General features: G+C 35.4%; 1 protein-coding gene and 1 non-coding gene across 2 annotated transcripts; both read right to left on the bottom strand.

The window, feature by feature from the left end:
* Positions 1-7859: 7859 nt before the first annotated feature.
* Positions 7860-10555, bottom strand: LOC111883856 (nudix hydrolase 19, chloroplastic). The gene is made up of 7 exons (XM_023880186.3): positions 9932-10555; positions 9251-9391; positions 9079-9183; positions 8721-8820; positions 8450-8542; positions 8139-8365; positions 7860-8057 (listed from the first exon to the last, which is right to left on the bottom strand). The coding sequence occupies exons 1-7, from the start codon at positions 10424-10426 to the stop codon at positions 8052-8054; spliced, it is 1167 nt and encodes a 388-aa protein (XP_023735954.1). The 5' UTR covers positions 10427-10555; the 3' UTR covers positions 7860-8051.
* A 6958-nt stretch (positions 10556-17513) lies between these two features.
* LOC111883942 (U6 spliceosomal RNA) lies at positions 17514-17616 on the bottom strand. Its single transcript, XR_002847554.1, has one exon. It is a non-coding gene; the product is annotated as a U6 spliceosomal RNA (small nuclear RNA).
* Between the last annotated feature and the right edge of the window lie 5038 nt (positions 17617-22654).

The raw sequence follows: 22654 nt of genomic DNA, 5'->3' as shown, positions 1-22654 counted from the left end.
TCGGTCCCTACTCATTAGAGCGAATGTGTCAGGTGTATGATTTAGTGGCAGAGTGGATTGAGCGGTTATTGGTGAAGTTTCTTCGAAAGTCGCTCGGAGCGACTAGGAGTTGAGTTGGGGATAGCGACCGGTGGGAGCCGGTAATCCAGATATTGGTAGATTGGTAGGGACCAAGGTGGTCTCAATTCATCCGGAAGGCAGATAAGGAATACTAGAAATTTCCAGCCAGTAGCAGTGCTGGTAAGCAGTCTATGGTGAAATTCAGATAGTTCGTCATGGGGTGCTCGACACCAATTATAGTAGAAAGAATGCCCAGTGGATAATGGCGATAATGACCCGTACTGGAAGTAGCGGGAGTAATAGATTTGGTGAAGATAGGATCCTCGCAGTGGCAGAGGAGATAGTTGTTTTGGGGCATCGCCTTGGGAAAGCAAGGGAATCGCGTGAGGAAAGAAGGGGTGAATCCCCTATGGGTTCAGTTGCAGTACTGGGAGAGTACCAGAAGGTTGTCGGCTGAGTAAGTTGTGTTTCCAGAATGAGCAGGGTCAGAGTTGACCCGAAATGATTATCCGCAGGGGTTTACGTTAGTCAGAATGACCAGGTGGAAGACCAGCAAAGGTAGGCAGCTGGTGTTAGGATAATTGGTGGGTATTGAAGGCGGATTGCAGGTGGTGGGCCATGGAAAACTTCGAGGACGAAGTTTAATTTAAGTGGGGGAGAGTTGTAACACCCAAAGTTTTGAAGGCCAAGAAAGGAAAGAAAACCCTAAATTTAGGAGGGACTCGGCGAGTCCAAGGAGGAACTCGGCGAGTCCGAGCGGGATCCGAGTCGAGGATTAAGTGACCAACTCGGCGAGTCGGCCAAGGCGACTCGGCGAGTAGGGTCTGTGCGAGGAAAACCCTAAATTCGGGACTTGGAGCCTATATAAACGTCTTAATCTTCTTCCTAGGGTTCCTTACTGCCTCTTAAGCCCTGGATATCGAACCCTAGCCGCCATATCCTCTATTTGAGCCATTTATTTCCTTCAAGAGTGCATTTAGCTTGGAGAGAGAAGAAGAATTTTGAGAGTGCAAGAAGGGGCTGTAGATCCGGGATTGGGAAGACATTTCTGAGCTTTTGGAGGTATAAACTAGTTCCTGGACCCTTTTTGCATCTTGATTTACGTGTGGTTGTTGGGGCTCTTTAGCCATAATGATATTACTTTGAGTTAGGAGCCGGATCTGGAGTTGCTACTTCAGATCCAGGTGTGTGATGGACTGGAGAAGCATAAAGTATCAACCCTTGAGTCGATTTTGAATCCCCTTGGCCTTAAACCCTAGTTTATGGTGCTTATTTCCTAGACCTCCCTCTCTACACGTAAAGTTTGCAACTTTACGTGGGGGATAGGCTTGGGAAGGGTAGATCTACAGTTTGGAGTCCATGCATGACTCGAAAGTCCTCTGCATATATGTAGATCTGAATGGACTCGACGAGTCCTTTGAGTGGACTCTGCGAGTAGCTTGAAGATGAGGAGGAACTCGACGAGTGGGATGAACAGCTTGTCGAGTCGGATGAAGTTGGGCATGAACTCGGCGAGTTGGAAGAACAACTTGGCGAGTTGGATGAAGATGGTCTTGGACTCGGCGAGTCTGTTCTTGGACTCGGCGAGTCAAGTCGCGAAACCCCAAACCCTTCGAGCTTAGACTCGAATCAGTGAGTCGACTAGAGACTCGGTGAGTTGGACAGGTCAGGACTCGGAAATCGGTAGACTCGGCGAGTCATGGACTGACTCGGCGAGTAGAGTCGCGAGTGGAAGGACTCTGGACTTATGAACTCGGCGAGTCAGTAGGGTGACTCGACGAGTAGGGTTGACTTGGAAGGTTGACTTTGACCAGGACTTTGAATTTGACCTGAGTTGACTTGGTTGTCTTTCGGGGGTCAGTTAGACTCAGTGTTGCTTTGACATTGGTAGCTTGGGGAGCGAGTGGAGCAGGAGTTCAGAGAGTTGTCGGTCAGCAGCCAGAGGATTATCAGCAGAGTTCAGCAGCGCAAGGTGAGTCTCCTCACTGTTTGTATGGGTCTAAGGCACCAATGCCGGCCCATTTAGAATATGCATGAAAGACCAGGGGGTGGCTCCTGTTACACAGTATGTTATTATGTATGATAGGAAGACCCGGGGGTTAGCCCTAGGCAATATGCATGAAAGACCAGGGGGTGGCTCCTGGCACACAGTATGTTATTATGTATGATAGGAAGACCCGGGGGTTAGCCCTAGGCAATATGCATGAAAGACCAGGGGGTGGCTCCTGACGCACAACATGTTATTATGTATGACAGGAAGACCCGGGGGTTAGCCCTAGGCAATATGTATGAAAGACCAGGGGGTGGCTCCTGGCGCATTGTATGCTATTATATATGAAAGACCAGGAGGTGGCTTCTGGCACACTGTATGTTGTTTAGCCGAGTAGAGTAGTATGTACGATTGCCTTTGTGATACTTGCATAAAAGACCAGGGGGTGGCCCTTGGCACATGTCTGTAAGACCAGGGGGTGGCCCTTGGCACTTGTCTGTAAGACCCAGGGAGCGGCCCAGGCTTGACCAGGAAGACCACACGCGGCCCGTGGCATAATGGCAAGACTATGTTTGGCACATAGCACCTTATTTGATTATGGATAAGTCGGTTATGTATAGCTCTTGGCTATGAAGGATTTGTATGGTATGTGGTATCTGGGGAACTCACTAAGCTTCGTGCTTACGACTTTCAGTTTTGGTTTCAGGTACTTCCAGTAGCGGATGATGGAGCTCGGGATGATCGCATGACACGCACCATAGATTAGTCAGCTTGGGAATGTTTTACTCTGATAATGAACATGTGTTTTGAAAACTAATACTCTGTTTATGTTTTGAAAGGATGATTTTACTTAAGTGATACTTTATTAAAAGAAATTTTTAGTCTTGAAGTTTGGGATGTTACACTTCATTATTAATTACTTCAAAGTTTTCCATCTGTAACGTCCTAAAAATACTAAGTAAAAAAATCATGTTTCAACCACCAAAAGCATAATCATTTGTTCAAAAGCCAATCAGAGTATAATGTATTATCAACATCAGAGTCAACACGTAAATCAATAATGTAGAAGTAAAACTCCAGGGGATGCAGTGCGATCAAGCCGATCCTTTCCCTTTGGAACTAGAAGTACATGAAACATTGAAATATCAAATGTAAGCACAAAGTTTAGTGAGTTCCCCAAAATACCACATACCATACATGATACATAACATCGAGCCTTGCCTTCTCAACTAACGGGCCCCGCCCACATATCGGTACCTTCTCAACTAAAAAACCATATGAGGCAACCCTTAGTATACCTTCTAAACTAGCAATTGGTCAAAAGTCAACAACCAAGATCAACGGTCAGAGTCAACTCCAACTGACCTCCACGTCGTGGCCATTCAACTTGATCACAATCAAAATCCGCTACCACGTCGTGACAGGCATGCCACCACGCCGTGGCATAGTCCAGAAAAAACAATCGTGACATCCTCCTTCGCCGCGCCGTGCCACCCATCTTGCCACATCGTGGCTACTGTACTAGGACAACTTAATGGATTGAGTCCTTAATATATAAAGATCATTGCTCATACTTTCTAGTAAGCTTATTGGGACTCTAATGGTCCATAAAAATCCGAACTTTATGGACATGCATGACTCATGCATGTCCTTCACCCAACTAGGTCAAAATGATGAGAAAATGACCCAAAACTCATGCATGGCTCTCAAAACCCATTCAACTTCTGGATCTAGAAGATATAGTGACCAACGGATCAAGGTGAGCCATAAAGTTGCAACCTTTATCTCATCTAACCAACCCATACTAAAAAATGAGCTAAAACATGTTATAACACCTAGATATATGAAGAGAGAACCAAAAGGTGGAGACTTGAAGACTTACAAAGAGTATATAAGGTGCACACAAGGAGTGGAGACAAGTTGCTTGATGATCTATGCACAAGAGCTTCTTTTTCTTCCTTCCAAAATCACAAAACTACCAAAAATGAGCCAAGAACTTCAAAATGGAGGCTAAGGTTTATCAAAGGTGCTTTAGAGGTGATGGAGGCTAAGGGTGGAGGAAACTCTAGCCATCACTTTCTTTAAATAGGGCTTTAGGCCCGTAATTTAGGGTTTTCCAAAAATGAGTCACCACGTTGTGGCAAATGCATAACCACATCGTGGCAACCATTTAATGAAATATGTGATCCTGTTCAAATGCCACATCGTGGTGATCCCTTCACCACATCGTGGCCATCAGAATTCTCACAATTAGAATATAAAACTCATACATGAAATCTGGGTGTTACACCATCTCATCATTTGCATTGTGTACATCTTCTACCTGCAACCATTACATATGTATTCTACCTCTTCAAGCAACCATGTCCACATCAATATCTTCCACTTCAATATTGTAACGACCCAATTTTCATGACCAAAAATTTCGTTTTAAAAACATTACTTTTAGAAAATATAAAAGGCTAAAACATTGTCTGATCAAAATATCACACCAGTGAACCGTGTCTAAAAACCAATTCATACATTTAATTAAAATATCAGAGTACAAATCCCAGTGAAGCTCGTAAATGCGGAAATCGGAGAGTGTGTGCGTGACATGCCGCTACCGCGCCGGCTCCTTTCCCCTAGCTGAGGAGGTACCTGAAACCAAACTGAAAACTGTAAGCACAAGGCTTAGTGAGTTCCCCCATAATACCACATACCATGCAACATATAACAATCATTATTCAGCTAGGAGTTACGGGCCTTGCCCACACTCGGGAAGATACGGGCCCTGCCCACACTTCGCTAGCCGGGAGATACGGGCCTCGCCCACACTTGTGAAGATACGGGCCCTGCCCACACTTCGCTATCTGGGAGATACGGGCCCTGCCCACACTCCGACCTCGGAGAGATACGGGCCCTGCCCACACTCAACCACCAACCCATAACATACAAGTATCACACAGACAACAAGTATAAGCAATTCTATCATGTTAACACATATATCATACTTAACTACAACAGAGATACAGGCTCGGCCCACACTCTAGTAGTAGCATCTCGTCTACACGGGTCGGCCTTGGTGCCTTAGACCCGTTCCTACTGGAAAGGAAACTCACCTCGAAATAGCTGCTGGTCTGTGTGGGAACTGATCACCTACTACTGCTGCTGTTGCTCCGGAACCCTCCGGCTGCAATTCCCACAATATACTCAATCAAACACTGCTCACTGACCTTGGGTAAAATGACCATTTTACCCCTGACCTTGCCCTAAGTCAAAGTCAGAGTCAACTTTCAGTTGACCTCGACTCGCCGAGTTGGCTTTCCGACTCGTCGAGTCCCTACGCAAACGACTGCCCTGAATCCCGATCCTACCCGTCGAGTTAGGCTACGACTCGACGGGTTCGCCTTCGTGACCAATATTCAAGTCCTTCATCCTACTCGCCGAGTTGTATGAACAACTCGTCGAGTCCATCTTCATCCGAAGAACACTCATGCTAAGACTCGCCGAGTTGTATGAACAACTCGTCGAGTCTGTTCTTGATCTAAGGAGATTGCCTTGAACTCGCCGAGTCAGGGCATTGACTCGCCGAGTACCTCCATAGATGGGTTAAGCTTCCGACTCACCGAGTCACACCCTGTGACTCACTGCCCACTCGACACTACAAAAGGGGGACAAACTCGAAGACTCGCGAGCAGACTCGCCGAGTCACATGAACGACTCGCCGAGTCGTTGCCATGCACTCCTAAAATATACCGATTTGCTCGATTCCAATCCATGCCATTCATAGATCTGGACTCCTAGGACACGAATCACACGTAAAGTTTCCAACTTTACGTGTGGATATTCACCAATATGGATTTTAGGGCTCAAAATGTCTCAAAAGGGTAGATCTAGGGCTAACAAGCCACATGGGGCCAAAAAGCTAACAGATCTGAGCTCCTGGAGCTCAATCTTGCATAGATCCAAAGGCCAAACGCCTTATTACGACATATAATGCACATACAAACTTGGGGAGATGACCAAGAAGGACCCAAATGAAGTTTTAAGCATAGAATCAAGGGGAAAACGGGTTATACCTCAAAGGAACTGCTGGAAGGACACAAATAATGCTTGGATGGCTTCCCTTCTCCTGGATCTACTTCCTTCCTCTTTCAAAGCCTTCAAAAACACACCCACTAACCTCAAACTCTCAAAGAATAGCTTAGAACGAGAGATACAGGACTTTAAGGGACAATGGGGGCCGGCTAGGGGCTGATAAGTCCTTTAAATAGGGTGCAAACCCCTGAAACTTAGGGTTTCATCCAACAGCTGTGACTCGCCGAGTCCAGGATATGGACTCGCCGAGTCGCCAACTTAAACGCGTCCCGGGTCCCGCATCCACTCGGCGAGTCGGACCTATGACTCGCCGAGTCCAAGGCTAAAAGAAAGGAAATACTCAAATAACATTTACGTACCAGGAACCGGGTGCTACAAATATCTTCATCCACTAGCAAATCACTATCACTAGAATCCGAGTTACTTTCATCTTCTCCATCATATATTGTACTATACATTGTTGTATTGTTATTATTATATGCATCTCCATTAAATGGACCAAAGTGCTCAAATCATGCAAAAAGTCTAAAACTACCAAATGATCAAGATATCCTTCCACCTTACCATGTATTAAGTTACTTCCATTGGTATATACCCCTTTGCAAAAACATCATAGTCTTCTACTGCCTTGTCATTAGCATACCCTGTTTCATAATACATTACATTAATCAAAACATCCTCCATAGTAACATTTGTCATGTGAACTCCCCATGCCCTTGTCCACTCAAAGAACCATCATGTTATTATTGTTGAGGTTCATTTTACATCATCACCATCATTCAATTCCTCAATCATAACTTTGGCCTTGTCACTAAAGACGTGAAATATGTTAACAAGTTGATGTTACCATGATCAGTATAAACCTTGATCACCTTGTTAGACCCGATATACTTAGATAGCATACAAACATCATCATCATTACCAAGAGCTCTAAGACCAAAATCCAAGTTTTCTTTGGGTATTCTAAAATGGTAATATATTACTAGGAGCACCACATATCCTAATTGTTCATCACACTGTCTATGTCAATCAAGTCTTCATATCTCATTTGCCTGTACACATACCTTATTCTTAGAAAACATGTGAACTTCCCACCATGGTGTAGTTCAATTGTGAACAACGTGGATTACATCTATACAAAAACTAATACAAACCAGTCAAAAACCACAAATCAACTTAGCAGTTTGCTTAATCATTCAAACTTTTATCAAATGGGTTAAAACGAGACAATGATACTCACCATACATAGTCATTACATCAAAAGAAATAGTCAACATGTCTTATCGTCCACATGCATATTCTATTTAATTTAATAAATCAAGACTTTAGTTGTATGATGAATTACGGTTTTCTTATGATTGTATGCTCAATAAAGGAGGGAGAATGTCAAGGGTTGATGATATTTAGGGCTCATTATGTCATTAATGACACAAGGTTTGACATGTCCTTCAACATGAAAAGAGGAAAATACCCTTGTGTAAGGGGCATGTGCTACAGAAAACGGTGACATTTTAACGGTTGTTATAACTAGGAACTAAATCCACAATAAAACTCTCAAATAAGGACCCTTTTGCAAAATAAAACTTTTTTGGATCTTAGTCAAAGAAAATTGCAAATTGCAAACCACACGAACCATTTGCAATTATCTTGGATGAATCATGCTGTATTAAGCTTTTCAAAAGTATTCTTAAAAATATCTTCTAGTATTTTTTGGAAATAGATAGTCTCATTGCAACAATTGGGAGTACCATGTTTTATTGGAAACTTTTCTCAAAATATGACCAATAAGAACAAGTAATATACATGTTAAACTAGAATCCAAATATTACATACCAAATATAACTCACAACATAAACTTTTAACCTAAAGTTCATAAGTTTAAACACCAATACCATCAAAACCAACTTGTTAATCAAAGCAATCAAACCTGTGAAAAAATAATAAAACAAATTGATAAGTTTAAATAATCTTTCTTTTTGTTGAGTGTGATAAAATTAAGAAAACTAACCTGATTAGCCCATGATGATATGAGATGATGAGCGATTGCAAAAGGTCCAGGAACAACCATCGATGCAAGTTCCCCACTTTCAACACTAAAATCCGCAGCAAGATTTTGACCTTTTTCAACCCCTTTGCATATCTTGTCAACCTTAATTGCAGTTGTTTTTTGTGCCTTTCCATATTCAGCAAAAGTCAACGCTCTCTTCACCTCTTCTCTACTTTTCCATTCCGCATCTATGCAAAAACAAGAAACCTCAACTTCATTTCCATTTCACAATATAAATATGATTAAAAAGATTTGTAAAAATTTAGACTTACCATCTAACTCTTTTTTGTCCACATTTATTTCAAGTGATGATGCGTATGCGAAGAACCCTATCATTAGTTGGCATGGCATGCTACTACTTCCAACTGCAAACAAACCCAATAAACAACTTTTAATTCTCTAAAATTATGAGTTGTAAAAAATTCTCTTTTGCAATTTTGGTCATCGTTTGAGGTTCTTGTTACATTTTTGGTCCCTAAAATAAAAACGGGCTTAAAGTATCTTCCTTTTTTACTACAATTAACCCTAGTAAAAAAATATTACCTGGCCATGGTTGAGAACTATGATAAACAACATCATCAACTTCAACGCCTGTCTCCTCCCATGTTTCTCTCTTTACTGCCTCTTCTAAGCTTTCTCCAGGCTAACCAAGATTTAAAAAAAGTTTTTTTTTAAAAAAAAAAAAAAAAAATCCCCTAATCCACATTGGATTTAATCCGATAAGCTAGGGAATAGAGGTTTTACATTTTACAAAATTTCCCTGGTTTTATTTATTCTTTCCACGTGTGCTTTTATTTTCTCAAATGCTTTTTAAACAACATATTCTTTAGAATGGAGCGATTATCAATTACTATAAATAGCAACGTTACATTTTTTGAAGTACTAAAAGTCTAAAACGTACCTCAAGAAAACCAGCAAGACAAGTCCACATTCTAGGCACAAATCTCGTTTGTTTACTAAAAAGTGCACGATCGTTTTCTTTATCTATCACCAACATAATGACAACCTATAGAACACGTAAAATGATAATAAGATTAAAAATCGATAGAATTTTAAGAATGATTTTAGCATACCGGATCGATTCGTGGGTAGATCTTCTTTTTGCAAGATTCATTTACACATTGCTTCCTTCTCCCAGCTTCAATGGGAATTAATTTTCCACCACAAGATCCGCAAAAACGTGATGTATTATGCCATTCTAGTAATGCTCTCGCCTAAATAATTCCCCCAAAAATTAATAATATAAATTTTTGTTTAAAAAATCTATAAAAATAACTACCACTTATAATTCTAAGAATTACTTTTTCTAGTAAAAATATCTATATATTAGTTTACTGGAACTAGAAAGTGTTTGATTTAGGGTTGGAAAGATCGGTAATATAGTAATTTTTGTTTTTATCAAAAACGAATTATTTGATCTCCAATCAGAATCAAAATCATTTTTTACCCAAACCATTAGAGGTTAAATATCCTCTTAAGTACACGATCATCACAAGTGTCAAAATCAAAGGATAAAACGAGGAAAGAGAATTAGTGTTTTACACATGAAAATCATTGAATGGGTAGGAGGGTTAATTAGGAAGCAATTTAATTTTCCAAATTGATTATCTTTAATTTGAAATCGCAATAGTAAGATATTCGGGTCAAAATTGCACGTCCAAACACCACTTAAAATTCAAAACATGTCAAAGAAGATTCAATCGTGAAGATGATCATCAAATGGAAATGGGGTTTAATCTGAATTACGAACTTACATGACCAGCAATAGCAAGTTGGCCCATTGCATTATCATCAGCCCAATCAGTCGCCACCATTAAAGTCGTCAACTGCACAAAACAAAGCTGCTGACTACCAAATTTCTCCACCAAACTCTCCCCTTCACTCACATCGATTCCCCAATACACAACATTCGCGTCTTCTCCTTCACTTTCATGACCCAAATAAACCAACAAATCTTCACTCAGTTTAACCTCTGAACCCTCCAAAACATCTCTAAAATCAACCAAATTAAACCAACCCAGATGCCATTTCTTGACCAAATCACCAGTTGATCCAGCTAAAGGTCTCCCTTTTCTAAAAGGCAAGATCTTGAAAGTTAGGGAAGATGGTTCTTGGATTTGGGTTTGCCCTACAAGAAGAGTCTTGAGGGTTTCAAAGGCTGATGTGTGTGAAAATGGATCCGTTGATTTCGGGGTTTTGGATTTTATCGGATTGCCTGCAAAAACTGGAGATTTTAGGCTTATTGACATGGTGGTGAACTGGTTTTTTGTAAAAATGATAGATTTCGAGGGAAATTTTATTGGAGAACAAAGAGGATAGTAAAGCGGTGATGGAACATGGGAGTGTTTCTCGGGTACCCATTTTTAGGTTTTATACGAGAAAAGTCTCGTGGGAAGCTCCGAGGATCTGTGTAGGTGAACAGTGACGACTGACGACGACTAAATATTTATGCTCGTGCTCTTTTTGAGATTATGCCTAGTAAAAGGGCCAAGATTACTAAACCAAGAGATATGTACAAGTTGTGAAGAAATAGGTATAAGCTATAATGCATTTGTTACTTAGTGTTCGAATATTACAGCTCTAAGTTAAATGAAATGGAAGAGTTTTTATGAAAAATTTTGGGTTAATATTACAAAACCACTAAATTTTTAATCCGTAATTGAAAAAAGCCTTAATATATATATATTTTTTATTATTGTTATGGTTACAACTTTTTCACATAATTATTATTCTAGCCTACTTAACGAGTTTTATAATTAACTTGGTTAAATTTTTTAAAAAATCAGTCCTAAAATGTTCAAATTTAGTCCCTGAGGTTTGCAAAAAATTACACCACATGATTTTTTAACTTTATTTTTCGTTTTTTGTATGCTTTATTTATTTTCGGTTTTTTTATAAATATATATACATTTTTATTTGCTTTTTCTATATATTTTATTTATTTTCATTTTTTAACTTTATTTTTCAACAATTTGATTTTTTTTTATCTTTTATACCCTTCGTTTTCTATTTTATAGTGTATATATATAGAGTATATTAGACTTTTTTATAGTTTTTTTTTATATTTCTTTTCGTATTATATTTTAATGTTTTCATCTTTATATTTTTTTTCTTATTTGTTTTCCAATTATTTGTTTTTATTTTTTGTATTTCAAAACACGAATATATCATTGCAATGTAGATTCAACAAGCAATGTTAGCTTGGATATCTTGGAAGAAAATAGTTGGAGTCGTGCTTTAACAATTTCAAAGGTACTACTTGGTTTGAGATCAATCTTCACCGACCCTAACCCTTGTATGTATTTCATTCTTTTTGTTATAGTTTAATCCTTAAATTCCCTATCTGAGTTGTTATATTATAATCTTTTAGCATCTTTAAAAATCTGAAATTTGGATAAAGTTGATAATTTTGTTTTTCAATTGTTGCAGATAAACCTCAAGTTCCAGGAATTGCTCATTTGTACTTGGTAGGCAGAAGTAAACATGATGCATTAGCTGCAGAATGGACTCAACGATTTGCAAAGTAAAAATTGAGCATTTAGGAAACCAAATAGTCATGTGTGTTTTTAGTTCATATATTATGTAGGAATTATATTATATATTTCATGTATAAGTATCGGTTTTTCTTGTATATTACATTGTAAAATGGCTTAGGAAGTGCATGCTTTTTAAATTTGGAAGATTTTCAAAATATTTGGTCCATATAATTTAAAAATACAAAAAAAAAAATTAATAATAAAAACAAATAATTGGAAAACAAATAAGAAAAAAATAAAAAGATGAAAAAATTAAAATATAATACGAAAAGAAATATGAAAAAAAAACTCTAATATACTCTATATATACACTATAAAATAGAAAACAAAAGGTAAAAAGGTAAATAAATCAAATTGATGAAAAATAAAGTTAAAAAATGAAAATAAATAAAGTATGTACAAAAAAGAAAATAAAAAATGTATATATATTTATAAAAAAAAACGAAAATAGATAAAGTATACAAAAAACGAAAAATAAAGTTAAAAAATCATGTGGTGTAATTTTTTCCAAACCTCATGGACCAAATATGAACTTTTAGGACTGATTTTGCAAAAAAAGTTAACCAAGTTAACCATGAAACTCGTTAAATGGCTAGAGTGATAATTCTGCGAGAAAGTTATGGTCATAGCAATAATAAAAATATATTAGGGCTTTTTCCAATTACGGGTTAAAAATTTAGGAATTTTATAATATTAACCCAAAAATTTTCTAATAAAAATGAAAATTTTGAAAACTTGGTTTGTTAAATTTTCTAAGAAAATGATTTTTTTTTAGATTGTATGTAAATTAAAAAAAAAAAATTTTACAGATTTTCAAAAATTTTTAAATTTCTAAAATAGAAAATAAAAACTTCGCCGATTTCAACCAAATACATTTCTGAAATTTATTTAAAAATGAAAATAAAAACTCTATTTTATTTTCTAAAAACATTTTCTAAGAAAAATAAAAACAGTTTTCACAACCAAACGCATCTTAAATGTTTGAAAAATGTTTTTTTTTTTTTTAAATTACAAGTGTAAATGAAGTTGTTTGAGAAACCAGATACTAAAGAATATGGTTTTGGACTTTGGAGCCGTTTAAGAGGTGGAATATTGAGCAATTATGAGATAGTGTCGCCGACAACTTTAGAAAAAATTTCCAAAAACACATTTGGGATGTCTACATGGTCAATGAGAATAAAGAATCGTGGTGGCGGAATGAATATGTCGAAACTAAGATCAAGATTAAAAAAAAAAAAAAAAAAAAAAAAACTTAGATTAAAGGAGTTGTTATTGAGTAGGTCAGAGCAAAGGAAATATTATGTGATACCAGATAAGAGGTGAAGAATAAAGAAAATAATATGGTACATGAAGAGGTGTACATGATGTTGGATGCAAAGGGTGGAGAATGGAATCTACAAGCTTCAAAAGCCATAAAATAGAAGGAAGTATGACATAGGATATTTAAAGTATATTAAGGATGACAACAACATAATCATAATGAAAGATGAAGATTTTAAAAAGAAATGACGTAGTTTTATCCATTTTTATTCAACGATGTCACTTCATTGGTGGGGATAGGAATGTGGAGGACATTCAAGGACTGTGTAGTCGGTGGTGATGATGAGGGAGCATGGTAGTTGACAAACCTTTTAACATATCTAGAAGGCAGTTATGAATGCATACTTAATTAGTATGACAATTATAGATTATTAAACTAATTAGTCATACGATAAAGGTTTGGGAGAGGTGTTGGAGGCTAGGTTAAGACTTGAAACAAACTAAAGATGAATTCCACTTTATGTCTAGGATGTCAATAACTAAGGCGATCCACCTCTCGAGATGCCTTATAAAAAAATATAAAGAAAAACATAAGACCTCTACATTATGTAGGGGCGTTCACTATTCGGATAAAACCGAATTATCCAATTGGACAATTTGGATTGGACTATTTGGTTCGGTTATTCGGATTTTTGGATTGGTTTTCAACAAAACCGAATTATTATTTTGGATTTCGGATTGGTTTTCGTTTATAAAATTAGAACCGAGTAGTCCAAAAAAACCGAATAAACATTTAAAATTTATCTATTTATAATATATATCTATAGTTATTTATTAATTTTGTAATTTATTTTTTCAAATAAGTTCAAAACGTTTTACCCGATAAAAAAAACATTAATATATATTTTCTCTCGAAAGTTTTTATTTTTATAAAATATTTAACTATAATATATATTTCTATTAGTTGTTTAAAAATTTCAAATCACAACTAAATAATTTGTTTTTGCTTCTTGTGTAAAGTTGGACAATATTATAATTATATGTCGTTTTAAAATGTTTCGATTTTTTGTAAACCGAATTATAAAAACCGATCCAATCGAATTGTACTTGGTTCAGATCAGATCGGATTTGAATTTAGTTTGGACTATTCGGATCCATGTTTTGAAAACGAAATCAATTTGAATTCACTTGATTGGATCGGATCAAACCGATCCATCCAAACGAACACTCCTAAGTCATTATGTTCATTGACTTTAAGAAGGCGTATGCTAGTGTACTGTAAGAGACGATCTAGAGGGATCATGGAAGCGAGAAGGGTTCCATAAAGTTACGACACGACAGGCTATCATGATATGATATGTATTGTCGTTATAACATGTGTTTGAGCTATAGTAAATTGATAACAAACCCTTTTCAATCTATTGTAATTTGGAATACATCACATATTGTCTTTTATCTTGTAATATTCCTTATGATTATGGATTGTATTTCTCATAAGATTTAAGGAGTTGAGCCATGTTTTTTAGTTATCGATTTTTTTTTTTTTTTTTTTTTTGGTATTTGTTTTAGGAGAGACAAGGACTTAGTTGATACTATGTTATATAGAGGCTAGAGGGGGTTATTGGAAGGAAAAAATTGTTATCAATCAACACAATTAAGATGAAATATCTCTTGTGCAATTTAAACAGAGAGGGAAATGGTATGGATAGAATTATATACATGTGAGCAAGTTCTACATCCAAATGTGAGTTTCAAAGTAATTGGGTTTGTGATTCATAAGAAACGGGTGACGCCATCAATGGTAAACTAGGTAAAAAAAAAGTTGTGGCGGCTTGGACAGGTCAATAGGAGACAATTGAAAGTTGTGGTTAGGATGATGGATATGGTTAATGTTGATGATACGAGAAGGAGTTGATGTCCAGGAAGGAGATATATATAAGACAGCGTAAGGTTAGACTCAAAGGAGTTAACTTTTATCGAAAATATTTTCTTAAATATTGAAAGCGTAGAGGCTTAAAATCAAGGTAGTTAAGTATATTATTATAAGAGTAATCTAAGGTACAACTTCTTCTTCTACAATATTTACCGTCTTACTTTATCGTCTACTAGGTGTAAGACCCATGTATTACACGGGTTGATTTTAAAAAAAATGAAACATTAAAGTAAAGTGTAAACACAAAATATTTTTTAATGTACAACTTTAAAATAAAAAAGGAATAAACGTATTTATTGCAATTTAATATCATATATATGATATTTAATACTTTACATATATATGATTTTAATTTTAAAAATCGAAACAAATCAAAAATTGACAAGTGGATAATATATATTTCAAAAATACTACAAAATGACAAATGTCAAAACTCATGAGAGATTGACATGTGGCAAAAAGACTTTCATTTATTAAGGAGGATACGATTTAAACTTTCATTACTAGTTAATAATATTTGTTTCCACATTTTGTATTATATATAATATTTGCATGCTTACTTTTCCACATTTTGTTTTTTACAATATTTGCTTCCACATTTGTATTATATACAGTATTTTTTTAGCCGTGAAAAAGAAAGGTTGGATTTGACTTCCTTCTATAATGGTAGATAGCCATTTAATTGATTTTCAACAACTCCGGGTCACGAACAAATCAAATGGTTTAAAGTTCAAGTTTAATGACCTAATCAATTACAAAAACCTTAGAGCATTTCTAACCGTTATACTCTCTTATGCTTAAAATAAATATTAACTCATCATTTCAGTAATATTAACCTCAAAATAAATGATCACTCAAATGATTAAGTTTATTAACATAATTTTAAAACAATAAAATAAATAACTAATATATCATTATCTTTCTAAAACTTTTTAATAAAACCTTTCATTTAAGTAGTCAAATTTTAAACAAAAACCATACTTTAATACAAACATATAAATACGACTATATCATTTCTTTATTTATATATATAAAATAAAATAAAAACATAAAAAAAGTTATAATTACAAAATAAAATAAAAACTCTGAAAATATTATAATATCCTTATAAAATTTATATTTTATAAATGAGATGTCATTAAATATTTAATAAGAATAATTTATTAGTTAAAAGATAACAAATATTAAAAACGAAATTATAGTTAAAAGATAAAAGAAAACATCATTAAAAAGTTAGATGTACAACTTATTAAAATATATATCGACTATATTAAAATATATATCGACTATTTAATATATACAGTGACTATATATTAACTATATTGAATATTTTATATAGAGAGTGGCAAAAGAAAAAACAAAACAAAAAAATTATATGGTCTAATATTAATAAGTGATTAATTAAAAAAATATAATAATAAACTCTAAAAAAATATTTCCATTAGAGATGTTCGGTGAAACATGACGTAAGTTTACATTATTCCAAGTAAAAAACGACTTTTTATTGCAAACTTAAATCCAATTATTTTTATATAATTAAAAATAAAAAATAATCAAACATTAAAAAACAAAAAAAAAAAATTGTTAGAACTTAAATTAAAGCTTTATTTTTTTGGTATTACAACTCATTATTGCTTTTGGTAATTTGGCAATATAAAATATTGTTAATTGAGTCATTACTTATTATTCTTGTAAGAGATAATGACTTAGGAGGGTAATTAGGTTTTCAGTTTGTCCGTATTAGGTCATTAAGGTTTTTTGTGCATATTAGACCAATATGGTTGTTATTACCGTTTAGAAATTGTCCTTACCGGTAAAAATGACAATTTCTAAACGGTAATAACAACCATATTGGTCTAATACGCACAAAAAAACTTTAATGACCTAATACAGACAAACTGAAAACCTAATTACCCTCCTAAGTCATTAAACCTAATTATTTGGAAAACATGCTTACTAATCAATGTGACTGACTTGTTTGACTGAAAATAGTTGTTTCCATTTAAACTTATCAAACAACCCTTCCAAAATTTCCAAGTCCAAAAACTCATATGATTGATGATCTTCATTACATAAATATGCAACATTTTATCAATAACTTCTTTTTTGTCATTTAAATGTTTACATGAACACATCCATATGTACAAAAACAATCTCACTTTGATACCTCTCATCAATGTCTACATTTGATAACAAATGGAAATGTAAAACCAACAGGGACTTGCAAATGATGCCTATTATCAATTATTTTATAAACAACAAAATCACAACATTAACTAAGAAAATGAAGTTGCAAAATGAATAAAAAATCAGCACATAAACAAACACATACTATATACAACACATAAACGAAAGTTTATAAAGCATGAAACTTAATGACAGGAAAAGTAAAAAAAAGCTTAAAGGAGACTTTGTAGAAAAAAAGATCACCCTTACTTGCCACAAATGGTTGAAGACATCAACAAGAAGATCAATCTGACAATGTAATCCACATGTTGTCTGATCATGACTTCAATAGTTCATCTACTGAAACGTAAGAATTGCAATTGAACTCTATTAGCATTTGAAAAAGGAATTAGGGTTTCAGAGAAGACGACGAAAGGGTTTAAAAAAATGGATCATTTCTCAATTTGTGCGTGTCATCCTTGCGTAGGGGTCATGCTAATCTTCTCTGTATCGTTCCAATTTTATCGGATGCCCCCGAAGGGACGACTATAGATGAAGAGTTTTGTCATATAGAGGAGTAGCAGGTTCTTCTTTTGGTCGATATGGGACGACGCGAGTTCTAAACGAACTAGTTCACTGTTGATGGTCATATATACCGCTTAAACAGGAAGAAACCGGTAAAAAAAACTATTTCAAAACGGTACTATCAACCATATTAGTCTAATACGCACAAAAAAAAAAAAAAAAAAAAAAAAAAAAAACCTTAGTGATCTAATACGGACAAACTAGAAACCTAATTACCCTTCTAAGTCATTATCCCTTCTTGTAATTAAAGTCGCTCGGTAGCGAGTGCAATATGTGCATGTGTTATGTGTAGTCTTGATGTTAGATATGTCATAAAACTAATGTCAATTAGGTCACTGAAATTGCATGTTTACGCCGAACTAACATATTTAATCAAATTAGGTCATTAAACCATACATGTTTATGCCAAACACTCGATTTCCACATGAACCAATCAACCAAACAATAGACTTAGAGGGTGTTTGTTTTTTCTCTACAGGTCTGCGTGACCTCTTCTGTCTGCGAGGCGCAGACCACGCGCAGACATAATGGTTTGCAGTCTGTTTGTTTTTCTGAAGTGCGCAGACATAAAAACGTCTGCGCGAGGTCTTCACCACACAGATATGGGATAGCATCTTCTAAAGTCTGCAAGCCCTTTAACCTAAAAAAAAACGCGTCTTTTTTTCTTTTGCTTCCGCCTCCCATCCTCGTCCAACCCTCCCAGAAAAAACCCTCCATCGTTCGATCGTTCTCCACCTTGCAGCGACCACCACCGTCGCAACCCTCCTCTCCGATCAAAGCCATCAATCTCCGCCTTCCTCTCCGATCAAAGCCATCAATCGTTCGAACTTCATAATCGATTGCAGCAGCCGGCGAACAACAACCCTCGATCGATCGATCGATCGTACTCCACCCTGCTCGATCGTCTGCTCGCCGCCGTTAACCACCCTGCTCGCCACCGGCCGGAGACCGTCGCCCCCACAGCTACACCGGAGACTTCGATCTCACAGGTTCGTTTTTTTTTTTCCTGCTGTGAGCTACACGTTTCTGTTTTTATTTTTTCCTGCTGTGAGCTACACGTTTCTGTTATTTGAGCCTCATCTTATTCAGATTTAAAATGATGTATTGATCAAGATTCCACAACAATCTGTTGTAGTAATTGAACAGGTAGAATAAAAAGCCTCAAAAGATTGTTGTCAACTAAATTGTGTAAAATAAAAACATTTGTAATGAAAGTAATTTATCTTTGAATGTGAAATTGGATTTGATTATGTGTTTGTGCTTCAATTAGCAATTGAACCTAGATTGTTGTGATGTGTTTGTGCTTCAATTAGCAATAAAAAGCCTCAACTAGATTGTTGTGATGTGTTTGTGCTTCAATTAGCAATTGAACCTAGATTTGATTATGTGTTTGTGCTTCAATTAGCAATAAAAAGCCTCAACTAGATTGTTGTGATGTGTTTGTGCTTAAATATGCAGTAATTCAAAGTTGTATATATATATATATATATATATATATATATATATATATATGATTATTGATTGTATATATTTATATGATAGTGTATATGTATATGATTGTTGATTTTGTATGTATATGATAGAAAGCATCAAAAAGAGACATAAGTTTTGTTTATTTTATAGAAGTAAAGTTTTTTGTCGTTAAAGTGAAGTTTATTTGATTTATAAAGTTTTTTAGAAAACTTTGAATTAAAACACTCTAATTGAGGTTATTTATAATTGAATAAAAAGTTTCACATTATTGTGATTGAAAATCAAGCAAAATTACAAATTTGTCATGAAAATAAAAAAATTTTCTTGAAATAATGATGTTACTTGTTCACTGTTTATTGTTAGTTGGTTATTAGAGATGGGAGAAAAACAACAATGGACCAATGAGCACTTAAAATGCTTATTGGATACTTGTATTGAAGAAGTAGAGAGTGTTGGTAGAAAAGGATTGAGTTTACAGAAAGATTCATGGATAAGGCTTGGAAGAATTCTTAAGGAGAAATTTGGGGTTGAGTTGACTCAAAAACAAATGAAAAACGCATATGACAATCTGAAAGCCAAATACACTGGATGGGTATATTTAAAAAACAAAACCGGTAATATATACAATTCTCAAACAAACACTTTTAATTTAACAGCCGAGGAGTGGGATGATTTTAAGAAGGTACATATACATTAATATACAATAATATATATATATATATATATATATATATATATATATATATATATATATATATATATATATATATAACATTTATGTTTGAAGTTGCCAAATATTCTTATATTATTTCTTGTTACATTTGGGTTTAGGGGCATCCGAAAGCTGCTTCTTTGAGAACAATTCCACTGCCTTTTCCTGATCTTTGTGCACGTCTTTTTGATGGAAATAGTGCTACTGGTAATTTTAGGAGTTACTCAACCCAATCATCATCAGTAGCTGGCGCATCCTCCTGTCGTGTTCCACCACTTCAGATCACCGCCACCCCTTTTGATGCAATGGATGATGATGGTGCTGACACTCCTCATCATGAGCCACCACCTTCTGCTGCTTCACCTTCTGCAGCTTCACCTTCTGCTGGTTCACCTTCTGCTGCTTCACCTTCTGCTGGTTCACCATATACTGCTACACCATCCGGTAACCCCAACAAAAGGGCTAAACCCTCAACTCCTATAGCTCCTAGTGCCTCACCGTCTGCTTCTTCACCTGATGGAACTTCAGTTACTGCTGACGATTTAGCATTTGAAATGAAGAAAGCTCTACAAAGTTTGACTAAAGGGTATACAATTCCTCAGTGTTTAGAGAAGCTAGAGGTCCTTCAGTTAGGCCCTACAGATCCTTTACGCTTTGTCGCATATCATATTTTTGGAGGAACCATGAACATGAGAGAGATGTGGATGCATTTGCCCGATGTTCCCGAGATATTACGAGGGTGGCTTGAGATGACGGGTACCAGTTTAGGAGTTTTGAAGGATGGGAAGATTGTTCGATGATTTTCTAGTGTTGAAAGTATTTGTTATGTCTTTTTGCCCTTGTTGGAACTACTTTGTTAAATGTTTTTGCCTTTGTTGGAACTATTTTGTTAGGTCTTTTTGCCCTTGTTGGTACTTGAAATATGATTAATGGAATGTTTATTTGATACTTGAAATATGGTTTATGTAATGTTATTTTGGCTTGAAATATGATTAATGGAATGTTTATTTGATACTTGAAATATAGTTTATGTAATGTTTTTTAAAGTTCCACTTTGTTGATTTTAGGTTCATATGGATCACGATCAAAAGTTACTTCTCGTAATTCTAATGTACCTATACATCCGTTATTTTTGGAAGAGGGGTGTGAAACGATTGCGGGATAATGATTCAGAAATGACGGGACACGAATACACATTGGAGTTATTACACCGTAATCGTTTACAATGTGTTGAAGTATTACGCATGTCCCGTGAATCTTTTGTACGACTATGTGCTCATTTTAGAGCAAATTACTCATTAAAGGACAGCAAACATGTATCAGTTGAGGAAAAGATGGCTATGTTTTTGATGATGATCGGACATAATCAACGTTACGTGATTATCAAGCGGAGATTTCAACACTCGAAGCAAACAATTCATAAATTTTTTTATGAAGTGTTGGAAAAAATGATGCTTTTCGCACAAGATGTTATAGTACCAACATCTTTTAATCCGAATCCAAACATTCCAGGACATAATAGGAGGCTACGAAGGGTTTTCAAAGGAGCAGTTGGTGCACTTGATGGCACTTTGATACATGCTGTTGTCCCTGCTAAGAAACAAGACTTATATAGAAGTAGGGGAAAGGGAGATTGCTACCAAAACGTATTGGCAATTTGTGACTTCAATATGATTTTTACATTTGTTGTGACCGGGTGGGAAGGGGTAGCGCATGACTCCAGAATATTATCAGAAGCAGTAGCCGATCCACAAGCATCATTCCCGTTTCCACCACCAGGTAAATTTTTGTTTTTTTTTTTAAATATTTTTATTTTAATTTGAAAATTGATTAGTGTTTTGCATTTTTTTCAGACAAATATTATCTTTGTGATGCCGCGTATGCACACACTCGAGGATTTATGGCCCCTTATCGTAATGTGAGGTATTGACTTGGAGATTTTCGTCAAAGACGTGCATTGACCAATAAAGAAAAATTTAACCATGGACATGCAAAACTTCGGAATGTCATTGAGCGTGCTTTTGGTGTTTTGAAAGCACGCTTCCCTATATTGAAGAGGATGGCACCATTCCCGTTTGTGACACAAAGAAACATTGCCATGGCATGCTTCGCGCTTCATAATTATATAAGGAAAAAAGGATTGAGTGATAAGTATTTCGCACGATACGATGAACCCAATGTCCCGTTTCGAAATAACAATGTGGCCATTGATGATGATGAAGACGAGATTCCAACACATGGTACTGCAGCAGACCGTGAATATATGACTCAGTTACGTGATGAAATTGCTGATCAGTTGATGCACAATATAGATTGAATTGTTTTAAATGAAATTGTTATTGTAAAACATTTTTTTTTATTGTATGACTAATTTAGTTGCATGAATTTTATTTTCAATGTTATAAGACTATTATTATTAAAATTTTGGTGTTGAAAAATCATTTTAAGTTTGTAAAATAATTTTATTTAAAATTCAGTTTATTTCAGCAGCCTGCAGACGTTAAAAAACAAACAATCTTCTTATTGCAGACTGCAGACGTTTGGTCCACCTCTTCTGCTGCAGAGGCTTGCAGATGTGGTCCGCAGACTGCAGACATTTTGGCTTCAGAAAAACAAACAGCACCTTAGTAGCTTTATATTGAGATAGGCAAGAATGAAATATTTTATTGGACTAAAATCAAAATTAGTCAGTAGACTATTAAAATTGATTTTATTTCGTCACTTAACTTATTTCAAAATTTAAAAGACCATGTAACTTGTTAATTTTACTAATGGAGTCGAGCAATGACAAAAGTTTTTATGTTTATTGAAC

Source organism: Lactuca sativa, chromosome 7, assembly GCF_002870075.4.
Source record: "Lactuca sativa cultivar Salinas chromosome 7, Lsat_Salinas_v11, whole genome shotgun sequence".
NCBI classification, from domain to species: Eukaryota; Viridiplantae; Streptophyta; class Magnoliopsida; order Asterales; family Asteraceae; genus Lactuca; species Lactuca sativa.
Note: the sequence above shows the minus strand (reverse complement) of the source record. Positions and strands in the feature narration are given on the sequence as shown.

What these genes read in the sequence shown, in the direction of transcription:
- LOC111883856 (XM_023880186.3), bottom strand. Translation starts at nt 10,426, where the DNA reads ATGTCAATAAGCCTAAAATCTCCAGTTTTTGCAGGCAATCCGATAAAA. An exon ending in AACTTGCTATTGCTGGTCAT is followed by an intron (nt 9,392 to 9,931) that starts GTAAGTTCGTAA and finishes GGAATTATTTAG; the next exon opens with GCGAGAGCATTACTAGAATG. An exon ending in GTCTTGCTGGTTTTCTTGAG is followed by an intron (nt 8,821 to 9,078) that starts GTACGTTTTAGA and finishes AATCTTGGTTAG; the next exon opens with CCTGGAGAAAGCTTAGAAGA.